This window comes from Triturus cristatus, chromosome 4_2, assembly GCF_964204655.1.
Source record: "Triturus cristatus chromosome 4_2, aTriCri1.1, whole genome shotgun sequence".
NCBI classification, from domain to species: Eukaryota; Metazoa; Chordata; class Amphibia; order Caudata; family Salamandridae; genus Triturus; species Triturus cristatus.
Window position 1 is genome coordinate 322,366,443 of NC_140586.1, and position 16,236 is coordinate 322,382,678.

The window sequence follows — 16,236 nt, forward strand, 5'->3', positions numbered from 1 at the left end:
TTTCGGGGAGGCTGCTGGGCCTCCTGCCTGTGACACATGCCCGCTGTCATATGTGGGCTCAGCAGTGGGACTTCAAGTTCCAGTGGACGCAGCATCAGAGGAATCTCTACGACATGGTCCAGATCTCGGAGGGAACAGCAAAAGATCTGCACTGGTGGTTAACAAACAGATATGACAGTGGTGGAGGATGCGATTCTCCTGGGATGGAGTGGCCATCTGGGAAAGGTGGAGATCAGAGGCCTCTGGCGGAATCGGGACTCCACATCAACCTTCTGGAGCTCCGGGCGATCTGGTTGGCATTAAAACCTTTTTCAATCCTCCATCAAGGTAAAGCTAGTTTTCACGGACAACCCCACCTCCTTGTGATACTGCAACAAACAGGGCAGGGAGGGGTCATGGACCCTTTGTCAATACGCCCTGCGTTTGTGGACATGGGTGATACGTCAGGGCATATACCTGGTGGTTCGACACCTGATGGGATCTCTGAATGCCAGGGCGGACAAACTCAGCCGAAGATGCCTAGCCGATCACGATTAGAGTCTCCATCAGGAGGTGGTGCCAAGGTCTCTTTCCGCAGTGGGAAGAGGCTTGGTTACATCTGTTCACCACCGCAGAGACCGCACAATGTCAGTCGTTCTGCGCGCAGGAGTTTCCGAGGCGTGTCTTGCTCGGAGACGCTTTTCTTCTTGAGTGTAGCTGTAGCTCTGGCCTCCTGTGCGCCTTTCTGCCAATATCACCCCTGCCCAGAGTTCTCAAGACGATCGGTAACAAACTTGCCCAAGTCATCCTTGTGGCTCCGGACTGGGCTCGAAGAGTTTGGTATCCCGAGCTGTTGAGCATGGCCATCAGTCCTTCGGTAAGGCTGCCCCTTATGGAGGCCTTCTGTCGCAGCAGCAGGGGAGGGTTCTTCACCCAAATCTGTCAGTGCTCTGCCTTTATGTGTGTAGATTGAGCGCCAGCAGTTGACGGCTTTCAGCCTTCCGCCCGACTATTGCAATGGTATCTGGGCAGGCAGGTGTCCCTCCACCAAGACTCTATACGCCTGCCGTTTGTGGCATGGTGTGCAAAGAAACAGGTTGACCTTCTTTCTGCTCCCCCTCTTTATCTTTTCTCTTGCCTGGCAGGGCTCTGCTTTGGGCACCTTAAAGGTCTATCTGCCATTTCAGCCTTTCTGCGGTTGCCAGATCAGCCATCCCTCTTCAGAGCAGGGAGGATGGGTGGGGCCCTAAGGAATCTGCACCTAGATAGCCTCTATCAGATAAGGCGTCGCCAAAGGTAAGTAACGTGTTCTTCCCTGCCTGACGTTCCTAGAGGCAAAATTGCCTTCCCAGGAGCAAACCATACACTGTCCCGAATGGGCAGAGGTGACCCCCTTCCAACCTTCCAGAAAATGCAGGGTGAGGGCTGGACCATCCTTTTTGTCAGTGTCAATTCATGCTTGAACGGTCTGCTGAGTTTACATAGAACACCGGCTCTCTTAAAAGTTAGGGAAACTGGATACAAAAACAATTCTTGTGTATCCACTGTCTGGTTACGGGTAAACCCTACTTTTGTTCTACCAGGCTTTTGTCTTTGGGTTTATTGGGGGGGGGGGGGGGGACAGTGGCAGCCTCAAAGTTGGGTTTTAATTTTAGATGTCCAAGGGGACGTGCTCGGATGGATCACCTTCTTTATCACAGGAAGAATCCAGAGGATCCGCCTCTCACCTCTGAGACCAAGGAGATCTCCTGTGGTGTCCCCCAGAGCTTATCCTTCAGCCCCACGCTCTTAAACACATGACCCCACGGGCCAACATCATCGGATCCCACGGTCTGAACATAATTTCCTACGCAGACGATGCCCAACTCATCCTCTCACTCACCGACAACCCACCACCACTAGAACCATCTTCAGATGCATGACCAACATCATCGACTAGATGAAGATCAATTGCCTGCAGCTGAACACAGAAAACGAAGTACTGATCTTTTGCAACAGCAGCAACACATGGAACGACTCCTAGTTGCCATCAGACTTAGGACCCGCACCCCCTCCTTCCGACCACACCAGAAACCTCAATCATCATTGACAACAAGCTCACCATGAAATCACAGATCAAAGCCATCCCCTCCGCCTGCTTCCTCACTCTACACATGCTATGTAAAATCTTCAAGTGGCTACTCCTACAAACGATATCGACCATGACACAGTCCTTCATCACCAGCCGAATGGACTATGGCAACGACCTCTATGTAGGAATCGCCGCGCACCTGCTACAGAGAGACTTCAGACCATACAGAATGCCGCAGCCAGCCTCATCATCCGCCTTCCTTCGACGAATCCACATCACACCCATCTCGGGCAGCTACACTGGCTCCCCGTACAGAAGAGATTCCTATTCAAGATACTGACCCACTCACACAAGGCTGAACATAACCAAGGACCCGCCTACATTAACCACCGCCTGAACTTCCACCTACCATCAAGAAGACTATGCTTTGCCTCCCTTTCACTTGCCCATACCGAAGCAGAAGTGGACCTTCTCCCACATCACAGCAGAGCCTCCCCACGCACCTCTGGACCATCACCTCACTTTCAGAATTCCGAATGGCTCTCAAGACTTGGCTGATCAAATAAGCCTCCGGGACCTGCAAGCACCTGGATGCCCTATCGGGTGATTAGCCATGCGTTATAAATGCTGATATCTGAAAGAAACACGTTAGTTAGATTCCTCACCTTAGAATATCCCCAGGCGTCAGACTGGATCCGGAAGATTTTTCGTCAGCAATACCCCTTGCGCGTCGCTAGGCGTCGTCTGCGGCTCCGCGTCCGTCGTCGGCGTCGTGCGCCGGGATGACGTCGTCGGAGTACTTAGACGCCGCCCTCGCGCGCTGACGTCAGTTCTTCTTTTTTCCGCGCCAGTAAGCGCAGATCCGGGAGAGCTACCCCTTTTAGTCTTTTTTGACTAAATCTTTTTTGATCATTTTTGATCCTTGTCTGTCGACATCTGGTGCCGGTAGGATGCCTGGGTTCAAGGCTTGCGAGGATTGCCATCGAGTGATGTCGGTGACCGATCACCACCGCCGGTGCCTTTACTGTTTAGGCCCCGACCACGACGCGGAGTCGTGCTCCGATTGCCAGGCCCTGACTTCGAAGGCTAGGCGGGAGCGGTCCCGCAAGCTTCTCGAGCTTCGCCACTCGGCTCCGCGTCGTGCGCGATCCCGGTCCAGGAGGAGGTCCAAGGATCGCTCGCGGAGCCCTAGCCGACGCCACCACCGATCGTCCGGCTCCAAGTCGTCGGGTAAGTCCAAACATTCTAAGAAGTCCAAGAGGCGACATCGCTCTTCGGACTCCCCTCGCGCGACTCGGCCGAGGGTCAGGGTGGTTCCACCCCCGCGGCTCCAGCGGAGCCGCAGGCGCTGCGTTCGTCCCCACACCCTCCGGTCCCTGGGACTAACGCGACGTCGGCGGAGATCAGTGCCTACCTCTCGGCCATGAGGAGACTGGCCCCGCCGTCGACGCCCGCTGGCGCGCCTTCGGGCCCCGCGGGCTCGACTGGGCGACCTTGCCTGCCGGCGGCTCCGGCCCCGGCACCGTCGACGACTCCGGTCTCGACGCCGCAGGTTCCCGCGGGGCCCATGCCTGGGCCCCCGTCGACGCCGGTTAACCTAATCACTCCTCCACCGGCGCTGACGAATGAACCACCGACGCCTTCGCCGCCGACGCCTTCGGCGCCGACTCCGGACGGCGTCCAAACCCAGTTTAGCCCTATTCCGGACCCGACGCCGCAACGGCGTCGACCGACGCCGCGGCCGGCGCCGCTTGAGACCTATCATCTCTACAGTCCGGCTCCGATCATTCCTCCTGTCTATCAGGAATCGGAAGACGGGGGCGACTGGGAGGGGTTCGAGGACCCTCTGGCTGTTCAGTCACAGCTTTCACAGGACTGGGCAGATGAACTGGGGGAGGCCAGTGGGCTGGACACCTCGCCAGACACTGGATTCACTTCTCCTCCGACTGTGGCTTCGGAGGAGGGTGCAGCATTTTCTGTGGTGCTGCGCAAGGCAGCCACAGCCCTTGGGCTCGAGCTGCCTGCCGTGGCTGTGAGGACTAACATCCTCACTGAGGTGCTTCAATCCGCAGCAAGCTCCACTGAGCCTCTGCTGCCGTTCAATGAGGCCCTCACTGACGTTCTGCAGGGCACCTGGTCCAAGCCCTCCACAGTTCCTCCTGTGGATAGGAACGTCGCCAGGCGCCACCGCCCTGCTCCGGGCGACCCCAGTTTCCTGTCCCAACACCCCACCCCCGAGAGTCTGGTTATCCAGGCCTCTACCTCCCAATCCTCCTTCCCGACCGCTCCGCCGGACCGGGATTCCAAGAGACTCGAGCAGTTTGGCAAGAAACTGTTCTCGTCCCTTAGTTTGGGCCTGCGGTCTTTAAACACCGCTTGTCTCTTGGACCGTTATTCCCATTCTCTGTGGGATACGGTGGAGGACGTGCTGCCCCTGTGTCTGGAGGAGGTCCAGACACGTCTTAACCAGGCTTTGGCCGATGGGAGGGATGCAGCACGGCACGCCATACGCTGTGGGCTTGACACCACGGACTCGCTGGGTCGGGCGATTTCCACCACGGTGGCGCCACGCCTGGATGCGGTCCACGTCATTTTCCGGGGATGTCCAGTCCACCCTCATGGACATGCCCTTTGATGGCACTCGCCTGTTTGGTGAGAAGGCGGACAGTGCGCTGAACCGCTTCAAGGACTCCCGGGCTACGGCCAAGTCCTTGGGCCTCTCGGCTCCGCGGGCGCACACCTCCGCTTTTCGCCCCTTTCGTGGCCAAGGAAGGGGCGCCTCCTCGCGTCCGCAAAGCCACCAGCCGCAGAACCAACCTGCGCGCGGACGTGGTTTCCGCCGTGGCGGAAATGGAGGACGACGTGGTCAGCCCACCTCCACCCCGGCAGCATCCGCCTCAAAGCCCTCCTAGTCCGAGCTTTCAGGCCCATACCACACCAGTGGGCGGCAGAGTTCGCCATCACCTGCTCCACTGGCGGTCCATAACATCGGACAGGTGGGTGCTGCAAATCGTCCGAAGGGGCTACTCCCTCCCCTTCGAGACGACCCCTCCAGCCATGCCACCGCAGCACCACCGTATCTCGGGGGATCATTTGAATCTTCTCCGCGAGGAAGTTTCGGCTCTCTTGGCCAAGGGGGCCGTCGAGCGCGTTCCGAGTCCAGAAGTAGGTCGTGGTTGTTATTCCCACTACTTTCTGGTTCCCAAGAAGGGCAAGGGGGGCCTACGCCCTATCTTGGACCTCCGGAATGTCAATGCCTTCCTCCGAAAGGAAAGGTTCAAGATGCTAACGTTGGCTCAGGTTTTAGCTGCCCTAGACCCTGGAGACTGGATGGTAGCGTTGGACTTACAGGACGCATATTTCCATATCCCCGTCCTGCCGGCCCACCGGCGTTACCTGCGGTTCACGGTGGGCCAAGAGCACTTTCAGTTTACCGTGCTCCCCTTCGGCCTCACCAGTGCCCCTCGGGTGTTCACGAAAGTGATGGCGGTGGTCGCAGCTCATCTGCGCAGATCAGGGGTTCCAGTCTTCCCCTATCTCGACGACTGGTTGTTGAAGGCGGGCTCGCCCCAGGCAGTCGTCTCCCACCTCCAGACTACGGCGGATCTCCTGCATTTGCTGGGGTTTTCCATCAACGTGCCGAAGTCACACCTGAGTCCCTCTCAGAAGCTCCTCTTCATCAGGGCGGTTCTCGATTCGGCGCAAGTTCCGGGTCCATCCACCGGAACAGCGGGTCCGGGATATACAGGCCCTGATTCCCATCTTTCGGCCTCTATCCCGGGTTTCGGTCAGGCTAGTGTTGCGGCTTCTGGGGCTGATGGCCTCCTGCATCCTACTAGTGCATCACGCCAGGCGGCGCATGCGGGCTCTGCAGTGGGACCTGAAGTTTCAGTGGGCCCAGCATCACGGCAACCTGTCCGACCATGTCTTGATCTCGGAGGGCACTGCACAACAGTTGCAGTGGTGGCTCACGGACCGCGAGTGGGTCAAGGGCAAGAGCCTCTCCCTTCCCCAACCGGAGCATGTCGTAGTGACGGATGCGTCCCTCCTGGGATGGGGTGGCCATATGGGAGAGGCGGAGATCAGAGGCCTCTGGTCTCCGGCGGAGTCTCGTCTCCACATCAACCTGTTGGAGTTGAGAGCGATCCGGCTTGCACTGAAAGCCTTCCTTCCCTCTGTCAGGGGAAGTGTCGTGCAGGTTTTCACGGACAACACCACCGCCATGTGGTATTGCAACAAACAGGGCGGGGTGGGGTCGTGGACCCTTTGTCAGGAGGCTCTGCGCCTCTGGACATGGCTGGAACACCAGGGCGTCACCCTGGTGGTTCAACATCTGGCGGGCTCTCTGAACGCCAGAGCAGACGAACTCAGCCGCCGGTGCATGATGGATCACGAATGGCGTCTGAACTCCGAAGTGGCGCAAGGTCTCTTTCAGCAGTGGGGAGAGCCTTGGTTAGATCTATTCGCCACCGAAGAGAACGCGCAATGTCAGCAGTTCTGCGCGTTGGAATTTCCAAGGCGGCACTCGCTCGGCGACGCTTTTCGTCACGAGTGGAGTTGCGGTCTGTTGTACGCCTTTCCGCCTATACCACTTCTGCCCAGAGTGCTGAAGAAGATCAGGCACGACCGGGCCCAAGTCATCTTGGTGGCTCCGGATTGGGCACGAAGATACTGGTATCCCGAGCTACTCAGTATGTTGACCGATCCCCCGATTCGTCTGCCCCTTCGGGAGGATCTTCTGTCGCAGCAGCAGGGGACGGTCCTCCACCCGAACCTGTCCAGCCTCCACCTCCATGCGTGGAGATTGAGCGGCGGCAGTTGATGCCATTTGACTTGCCTCCTGAAGTCTGTGATATCATTCTGGCAGCCAGGCGTCCCTCCACAAAGTCGGTATACGCCTGCCGGTGGAACAAATTTGTGGCATGGTGCACAGCAAAGGCTGTGGATCCCCTTTCCGCCCCTCTTTCTGAGGTTCTCCTCTTTCTTCTTTCTCTGGCCCGGCAGGGCTCTGCCCTGGGCACCCTGAAAGGTTATCTTGCTGCCATCTCCGCCTTCTTGCGGCTTCCTGATCAGCCTTCTCTTTTCAAGTCCCCTGTGGTTACACGCTTTCTCAAAGGCATTACACACACGTTCCCTCCGGTCCCTTTTGTAATGCCTCAGTGGGACTTGAATCTGGTCTTGACATTCTTGATGTGCGCTCCCTTCGAGCCTCTTCACAATTGCCCTCTTCGTCTTCTGACTCTTAAGACTGCTTTTCTGGTAGCCATCACCTCGGCTAGACGGGTGAGTGAGCTCCAGGCTTTATCTTCAAAGCCTCCTTTTCTGTCTGTTCATCCGGACAAGGTTGTCCTTCGGCCTCGTCCCTCCTTTCTTCCTAAAGTGGTGACTCCATTTCACCTTGGGCAGTCTGTCACCTTGCCCACCTTCTTTCCGCCTCCGCATCCTTCCAAAGAGGAAGAGAGGCTCCACCGTCTGGACCCAAAACGTGCGCTCTCCTTTTATCTGGACCGCACAAAACAGTTCCGGGTGGACGACCAGCTTTTTGTTGGGTACGTGGGCGCTAAGAAGGGGAAAGCTGTGCTCAAACGGACCATCTCTCGGTGGGTCGTTTTGTGTATAAAAATTTGCTATTCCTTGGCTAAAAAGGACCCTCCTGCTGGGCTGCGCGCCCATTCTACTCGGGCCACGGCGGCTACTACTGCCTTGGGACGGGGAGTCCCTTTGCAGGACATCTGTCAGGCGGCGACGTGGGCTTCGCTACACACGTTTGCCAGGCATTATTGCCTTGACAGCCAAGTCCGGAGGGATGGCTTCTTTGGCCGTTCTGTCCTCCAGGACTTTCTGGTGTGATCTTGGTTCGCAGACCCACCACCGGGGATGGTATTGCTTGGGTATCTATTCTAAGGTGAGGAATCTAACTAACGTGTTTCTTTCAGATGAACAAGTTACTTACCTTCGGTAACGATGTATCTGTAAGAAACATTAGTTAGTTAGATTCCTCACCGACCCACCCATCCTCCCCGTTCTGCGAACTGACATCTAGGGTTAAGGTTGTCCTTTCAGGCCCCTAGATTTTATTTTTGGCACCAGTGTCTGTCTTTGCATGGCTCTGCGTTCCTGGCGCGGAAGGCTATGTACAAGAACTGACGTCAGCGCGCGAGGGCGGCGTCTAAGTACTCCGACGACATCCCGGCGCACGACGCCGACGACGGACGCGGAGCCGCAGACGACGCCTAGCGACGCGCAAGGGGTATTGCTGACGAAAAATCTTCCGGATCCAGTCTGACGCCTGGGGATATTCTAAGGTGAGGAATCTAACTAACTAATGTTTCTTACAGATACATCGTTACCGAAGGTAAGTAACTTGTTCTTATTGAGATGTGGGAGGACCCTAGAATTACCAAAGTGTACACACACACACTTCATGTTGGTCCCAGTAACTTTTACCCCAATGGTTATGGCTTGCCCATGAGTAATTCCCACCCACAAGCTTGTGCCAGGCCTAAATGTGGCGCCTTTAGACAACCACTTCAGAACACTTCTGGACCTTAGGAAAGTCAGCAGTGGACTGAGCCTACTCTCTGCGACCTGAGAGAATCTCTGAAGGACTGGGCCTGCTCCCTCTTGAACCCAGGACAAAGAAGTGGGCTCCAAGGGTCTTCTGGCTGACCTGCACCTTACTATAAGAGTAATTTTCTTGCATTTGCCCAGAACAGCAGCAACTGGACATGGACTGTACCCTGCTGTTGACCTGACACGCTGATAGTCTCCAAGTGCCTCCCCTGCAGTCCTGGGGTGCTTTAGAAGTGTACTCCTTTGATGGTTTGGGACTTAAAGGAGTAGGTCAGAAGGTAACTTCTTGACTATAACAAACCTGGTTGGTGTATCTAACACGCGCTCTATCACAGTCCACGTCAAATTGTGCCTAGATCCTGGTCTACTGCAAACATTGTTTATCACTGTCCGTTTATGCTTCTTGACACCATTCCTACTTAAAACTTTAAAAATGTATATATCTGGTTCTGCAATTGGATTTTTGTCATTTGTTTATTACATTTTACTTTATTTCGTAATTTACTTAGGTATTTTTATTATTTTGCATTTTGACTGTTGCTGTTTTGGTACTGCATAAATACTTTACACGTTGCTCCAAGTTAAGCCTGTTCTGCTCTGTGCCATAGCCACCAGAATATTAAGCTCAGATTAGTTAGTGACTTTGAGGGTTCACCCTGAGAATGGCTGTGACTGTTCCTTGAGGCAGGTAGTCACCCACCCCAAATAATCCAATTTCGTACAGCAAACACGTTTTCCTCTCCCACTTTGGCACTAGGATCTGTAAACTCGGCCTGTCTATTGGGCTGATACACACACAGCCTTTGGGACAGGACCAGTGAGATCATGCTGACTGTTCCAGAGTACCTTGGGGCCTCTCTGACTCGAAGGATACATGGTGAGCAGGGTGAGGCCAGGCATGTTGTCTGCGCTGGTCTGTATTCCTCAGATTGTCTCAGCAGGGCGCTCAGTACATGTGTTGCTCTTTGTAGGTCTTCCTTGAAGCCGGCTGGGATTTCTGGAAATGTTCAAACTTAGGCAAATAGATGTGCCTTTTGATAGGTCTTGCCTCTTTGGAGAGAAGGCTGACCTAGCTTTAGAATGCTTTGAAGACAGCAGAGCTGCAATACGTTCCTTGGGGGTGTTGGCCTCTGCTAAACAATTTCCAAACTAGTTCAGAAAATGTAGGGGCTATTCCAAAGGGATGGGGTAAGCAGAGACAGCCTTCACATTGAGTGATGCAAAAGACAAAATGTATGCCAGTGCGGTCATCAGTCCTTTAACTCCTCTTTCCCTGCTGTAGGAGAGTAGGGTCTGCTTTCTATGTTCACCCCCACTTTTTGCTTTTGCTTTACTGGTTTTCGACTTAGATGTGGCTGTGGGCCTGCTAATCAGACCCACAGCCCTGCTGTTCTCTCTCTAAATTAATACTATGTACTTTAGGTGCATAACCCATCTGGATAGGATCACCTTATTGGCCCCTGTATAGTGTACCCTAGGTACCCAGGGCATAGGTGTACCCTAGGCCTACCAGGGGCTGCAGCATGTATTATGCCACCCCTGGCCTGGCCTTCCATTTTGACACAACTGGCTGATCACTCAGCTGGGGCAAGGTCGTGTAATCACCCCTTGCTTAGGTGTAGCATTCCTATACCTAACTTACATATAGACACATGTGTACCTATCAGTCACTCCTATGGCAGGCCTTGACAATCCTGGAGGCAGAGTGCTTGGTAACATGTGAGATGGTGATCTAGCATGAGCTGAGCCTGTCTGCAGCTTTCGGAACCTTGTCCTTATAGCTGTTCTATGATATAGCCTACCATATACTCTTAAAGTGCCTTATAATCTTAGACGGTTATGGTAACTATGGTTTGGCTTTATCAAAACATGTCGTGTAAGGTGTCTAACACTAGGGAATAATACCCCCATGCCATTTCTGGACATGAGAATATTATTCCCCCCTTCTAGAGGGAAAGACATGTTAAAATCATACTTCAACTGTTCGCCTCTGACCAAAGCCTCAGCATCACAAAATGGATGCTGCTGCCACGACACAAGTCTGACCTCCTGCAGCTGGGAGTGATCCCAGCCAGGGAGGCCTGGACAATAGGTTTCCTGCTTGGGGAGGTGCTAGCACCTCCCCAGACAGCCTTTAGTGTAGTGGGGCAGGGTGGGCTGAAAGGAATGAGACATGCCTGGGGCACACAAGGTGTTCCTTGCATAGTCCAGTTCAAACCGGCGCTGGGGCACTCCAGCCCCAGCTCTGGCGCGAAACTGGACAAAGGGAAGTGGGTGTAACCACCCCCTCCCAGGTCCCACCCATAAGGCGTGACCTAGCAGGTATCCCAGCCCCCCAGATTAGTATAAGAGTGGGAGTTGGGCCTCAAGACTTTAGATTATCCTGAACCTGCAAAACTGAACAGAAACTCTGGACCTTCGACATTCGACGAAAGAAGAAGACTGAAGAATCTCCCTTGTAGCCAAGGAGTGGCTACCCTGTGCAAACAGGCACCATCAAGAGACTACCCTTTGCTTTGCGACCGTTCTACGAGGAACCGACTGCAGAGCCCGACCAGAGCCTTGACTTCCAGACTTCTCCGACCCTCATCCACATCTGCAGCAGAGCTGAGATCCGTGGAGGCGACGAGCGACGTGGGACCGGCTACCTGGGAAAAGTGGCTAGTAACTTACAGCGCAGCTTCTGAGGTACCCTCGAAGATCAGCCCCCCACACTCCACAAGTCCTGCGTGGGGCCCTTCAGCATTTTCCTGCTTGCCGCGTCTGTCCGGTTGCTTGCCCGCTGGCTAGTGGCCTCTGTGACGACGCACCCTGAAATCTTCTGCGCTGGTTTGGCTCCTCCAGACTGGCTCCCGCTTCTCTGCAAAGAAGAAGCACCCCAGACCTTCCTGGTCTGCACCAGAAGCAAGTCCTTTGTTCTTCGTGGGTTCCGCTTGCCAAGGCTTGGTGAGTCCTAGTCCAACTTCGACGCCGCCGACAGCAAGAGCCTTCGTGGGACAGCTCGCCTCCTGGTCCTGGTCGTCCTCGACGCTTCCTGGTCCTCCTGGCTGCAGCGACAAGCTTCACCTTCACCTGCAACTCTTCACGACATCGCCTGGTTCCTTCCTGGTTCCACGTGGTCACTGGCTAGTGACCTTGACTCTGTCCCTTCTGCTTGCAGGTTTCTTCTCTTCTTGATCCCAGCCTTGGGATCCACCGGACACTCTTCACTGACTGCCTGTCAGCATCTTTCTTCAGGCATCCATAGGAGTCGACGACGAAAACGACGCATCTTCACCCCTATGCACCCGCAGCCTGTGGGCTAGGTAACTTGGGTACTCCGGCGCTCATCAGGATAGTGACTATCCTAGTGTCTAGTTTTCAAGTCTCAACTTCCTAGCTACTCCGGAAGTGTCCTAAATCTACCGTTTTCTAAACTGTACTATTGCTATTGACTTTTACGCGTGAGTGTTTCCACTCTGCACACGAATCCCGTGGGCCTCCCACTTCCTAACTAACGCTAGTGTAGTGTAGCCCCAGCGATTCCCTAGGCCTATTCTATTTCCGTGACAGTGGTTCTTATACCACTTACTTAGTATATGGTTTGCGTGGCCCCTAGGGCCTAACTGTATTACTTACCTGTGTGACTTACTGTATGCATTAATAAGACTGTGTTGTACTTACCTCTAATCTCATAAAGAGTGCTGAGGGTTTGCTTAGAATAAATACACTTTATTTTATATATATATCTGTTGTGGTGTCCTTTCATTTGGTATTCAAGGGATTATATATGGTATCACAGCTGGCTTCACATGCCATTCAGAGTTTAGCCTAAGACTGCTCTTGTCCATGCTACCACTAGGATAGCTGGTCTATAAGGTTGACTTTACAACCAATCACCATAAGGGTATTTGGACTGATATAAGGTGTACACTATAACTAGTGACATCATACATCAGGCCAACTTCTCACACCTGCTACAACAGCCAACAGAGCACTTTAGTTTCGCCTTTGTGGTGCATGCCCTTCCAGTGGGAGGCAGGATATGGCACTTCCTCCTTCGTTGGCAATCTATCACGTCTGACAGATGGGTCTTGCCAATTGTACAAGTAGTCGGAGCACTATCTTTTCTTTCATACTCATACAAATTCCCAATGCTCACATTTGGTCAGGTTCTTGTGGACAGCACCACCACCATATGGTACTGCAACAAGTAGGGCGGGATGAGGGTCTTAGGTCCTGTGCCAGAAGTGTTTGCACCTCTGGAGGCAGCTAGAGCACCAGGGCATCTTTCTGGTAGCCAACCACCTAGCAAGGGTCACTAAATGCCAGAGTGGATTAACTCAGCAAACGTCGCATGCCAGATTATGAGTGGCGTCTGCATCCTGAGATGGCACAGATCATCTTCCACCAATGGCGGCCATTCTTTGGTATATCTTTTCAGCTATGTCTAACCCACAGTGTCAAGAATATGCTCGTTGGAGTTTCTGCAAGAACACTTGTTAGGGGATGCGTTCCAAATGGAATGAAACAAAGGGCTCCTCTACACCTTCCAACCACTGTTTCTCCTGCCTAGAGTTCTGTAGATCAAGAATGTCTGTGCCCAAATCATCCTTGTGGCTCTGGGTTGGGCCAGGAGTGTGCACCCGGAGATCCTGAACCATGAGCATCTGTCTTGTGATCAGGCCCAGACTACAGGAGAATCTCCTGTCCCAGCAGCAGGGCAGAGATCTCTAGTAGAATCTGCACAACTTACACCTCTGTGTGAAGATTGAGCGTCAGTTAACTGCTTTCGATCTGCCACCTGAGGCGGTAGGTGTCAAAGCCCATTCCACTAAATCTGTCAACACTGGGACAGATTTGTAAACTGGTGTGGTGCCCGGCACACTGACCCCCCTGCAGGTAATGCTGTTGGCCATCCTTTTGTTTATTTTGTCTTCAGGCCAGCAGGGTTTTACGGTGGACACTGTAAAAGGTTATTTATTGGCCTTTCTATGTTTGTCAGACAAGTCGTTTTTAATTAAATCACCGGTTATGTGGTTTCTTCAATGTTTGACACATGTTCCCCTCTTAAACTGTTTGTGATGCCACAATAGTACCTCAATTTGGTTTTAACATTCCTCATGTGTATGCTTTTTGAGCTTATGCATAGCTGCTTGCTGTCTCTCTTGACTTAGACTTTCTTGCTCGTTGTGATTGTCGGCTTGTCGCATGAGTGAATTGTAGACAATCCGTGCAACAGTGCTACACCATATTTTTCACAAAGGACTCAGGTGGCCTTTTTCTGAAAAGTTGTGACTCCCTTCCACATTGGGCAATCCATCACTGTACCAGTGTTTTTGCTCCTCCTCACCCCTTGAAAGAGGAGAGGCTCCATCAGTTGGACCCCAACTGGGCTTTAAACATTTACATAGATCGTACTAAGCACAATGGAGTAGATGATGGACTTTTTGTGGGATTCTCTGGAGCAAAGGAAGGGACTGATATGCAGAAGAGCACTTTGTAGATGTGGATAGTCCTCTGCAGAATCTGCTATGCCCTGGTCATGAAGCAGCTCCCCAGAATGTCTGAGAGCCCATTGCCCCAAGGCCACTGATACTGCTTTAGCATGAGGGGTGCCTGTCCTTGATGTCTGCTAGGCTGCGACGTGGGCGCCAGTGCATATGTTCACAAAGAAGCCACGTCTGGCAGGAAGGTTACTTAACATGGTCAGTTCTGCTAGACTTTTTGGTCTAAGCCCATTTCCCAGTTCTTCCACCTTGAAGAGATACTGCTTTGGTATTTATTCTGAGGTGAGGAATCTGTGGCGAGAAGTATCCATCAGAAGAAGTTTTTACCTTCTGCAACACACTTTCTAACCACAGATTCCTCACTGCCATCACTCCTCCCTGGTCTCTGTAGCTGCTTCTTTGTAACAACTAAAGTCCCAAATTAGTATTCAAACACGTTAACAATTGTTAATGCTACACGTCTGCGGGTGTAGATAGGGAAAAGATAAGACACTGTCAGCATGCAGGGGTGGCTGTTATATGCGTCTATGTTCCGTCCCTTCCGGGGCAGTAAGGAGTCAGCGCAGAGCTGCATGACGCTACATAGTGGCACGACGAGCCCTACTGCACAAAATCTCCAGATCCAGTCTGGCGACTGGGGTATGTTCTAAAGGTGAGGAATCTGCGGTTAGATAGATTATCCACCAGTGAAGGCTCTACCAAAGATAAGTAACTTGGTCTTTAGATTCTGGGTGGCAGGCACTGTGTTGTAGAACACTCACCACATTTAAGGCGTTAACATTACAAAGCACCCTACCTATCGAACCACTGTCAAAAAAGTACTTTTCCCCGGTTTGGAATGTTGACCTCTACCCATTTCTTTGTAGTCTCAAAGTGCCTTATTTGCAATGTTGTGATTTGTAATGGTTGTTAATAACCGGTACATTGCTGTTGTTTCTGCAATAACATCAGTTTCAATCTAACATCCCCACACGAAGTTTGGACAATAAAATATCTTAACAGGCATGGTAGGTTTTGTATATTAGACTAATCTTTCCTACACCAATCTCCGCTTACCTTTCGAAAAGGCGAAATAATCGTATCCATCTGGCTTCTGCGGATTTGGTAGCGACACTGCGGAAATGATGTTGTTCGGAATCCCTCTCCAGGATTCACGGACCGAAACCTCTGCATGTAAAACACCTGTTGAAAATAAAACATGATTTAGGAGGGTCAGGTAATATATTAATTAAAGTGGACAAACCACTGCAGGTCAGAGCGCCTCTCCCAGTTCAGATCACCCGAGACATAAGGCAAGTTACTTTGAGGCAAGCTGTGATACTTTAAGGAAGGACTGAATATTGGCTGTTTTGGAAAGAGATGAGGTGACAATGTCTCCATAAAATGGGTTCTAAAATGAACGAGCACTGACAATGCCAACAGGTCTTGCCCCTGAAGTCTATTGGTTTCAGCGCTAGTTTCTTTTCCTTAGATGGCCAGCTTTCATGTGTAGGCTGATGGCCATCTTTATGTATTTTTTTTTTCTTTCCAAGAAAGGAAAACTATTATTTCAAAATGGTCAATGTGAGTGCACACACATGAGCAGTAACCATCTTTCAATAGTTTTTTCTTCCGGCAAAAGAAAAATCATTCTAGATTGACAACCCTGAATGCATATTTAGTGGCCATTGTTGGATCGTTTCTCATACTCTTTAAGAAAATTCATTTAAAGTTGACTGCCCCATATACTGACAAGGCAGCCACCCTTAAATGACTTTTCGTAAAGTATATGAGAAACTGTTCTAAGATGGCTGTCTCACATGGATGTGTACACGTACTCACACCTGGGCAGACATCTTCTGATGGTTAAAAAAAACTTTTTAGCCTTCTTACAAAAGAGTGACAGAGAGTATGAGATGTCTGTAGGGGCACGCAGGGGCTCATGGAAGCTATTTTTTAATAGAGAGTAGGGGTGGGAAAGGAGTTAGAAGAATATATGCAGACAAAAAATAGTTCCTCATACACTACAGTGCAAGGTCTGACGGCAGAGGATCACTGTACTCCCGGGGGGCGGGGACACATAAGAGTAGTCGGGAAAGCCACTGGATCAAAAGCAGGGACTTGAGATAGTCAAGTGAATGAGAG

At 52.2% G+C, this 16,236-nt stretch overlaps 1 protein-coding gene across 5 annotated transcripts in view; it reads right to left on the reverse strand.

Annotated features, from left to right (window-relative positions):
• Positions 1–16,236, reverse strand: part of PRG4 (proteoglycan 4) — a 331,309-nt gene that overhangs the window by 5,507 nt on the left and 309,566 nt on the right. For all 5 annotated transcript variants that reach the window (XM_085601683.1, XM_085601686.1, XM_085601685.1 and 2 more), the window contains one exon: positions 15,169–15,294. In XM_085601683.1, the coding sequence (XP_085457809.1) occupies positions 15,169–15,294 (126 nt within the window). The remainder of the gene's footprint in view (positions 1–15,168; positions 15,295–16,236) is intronic.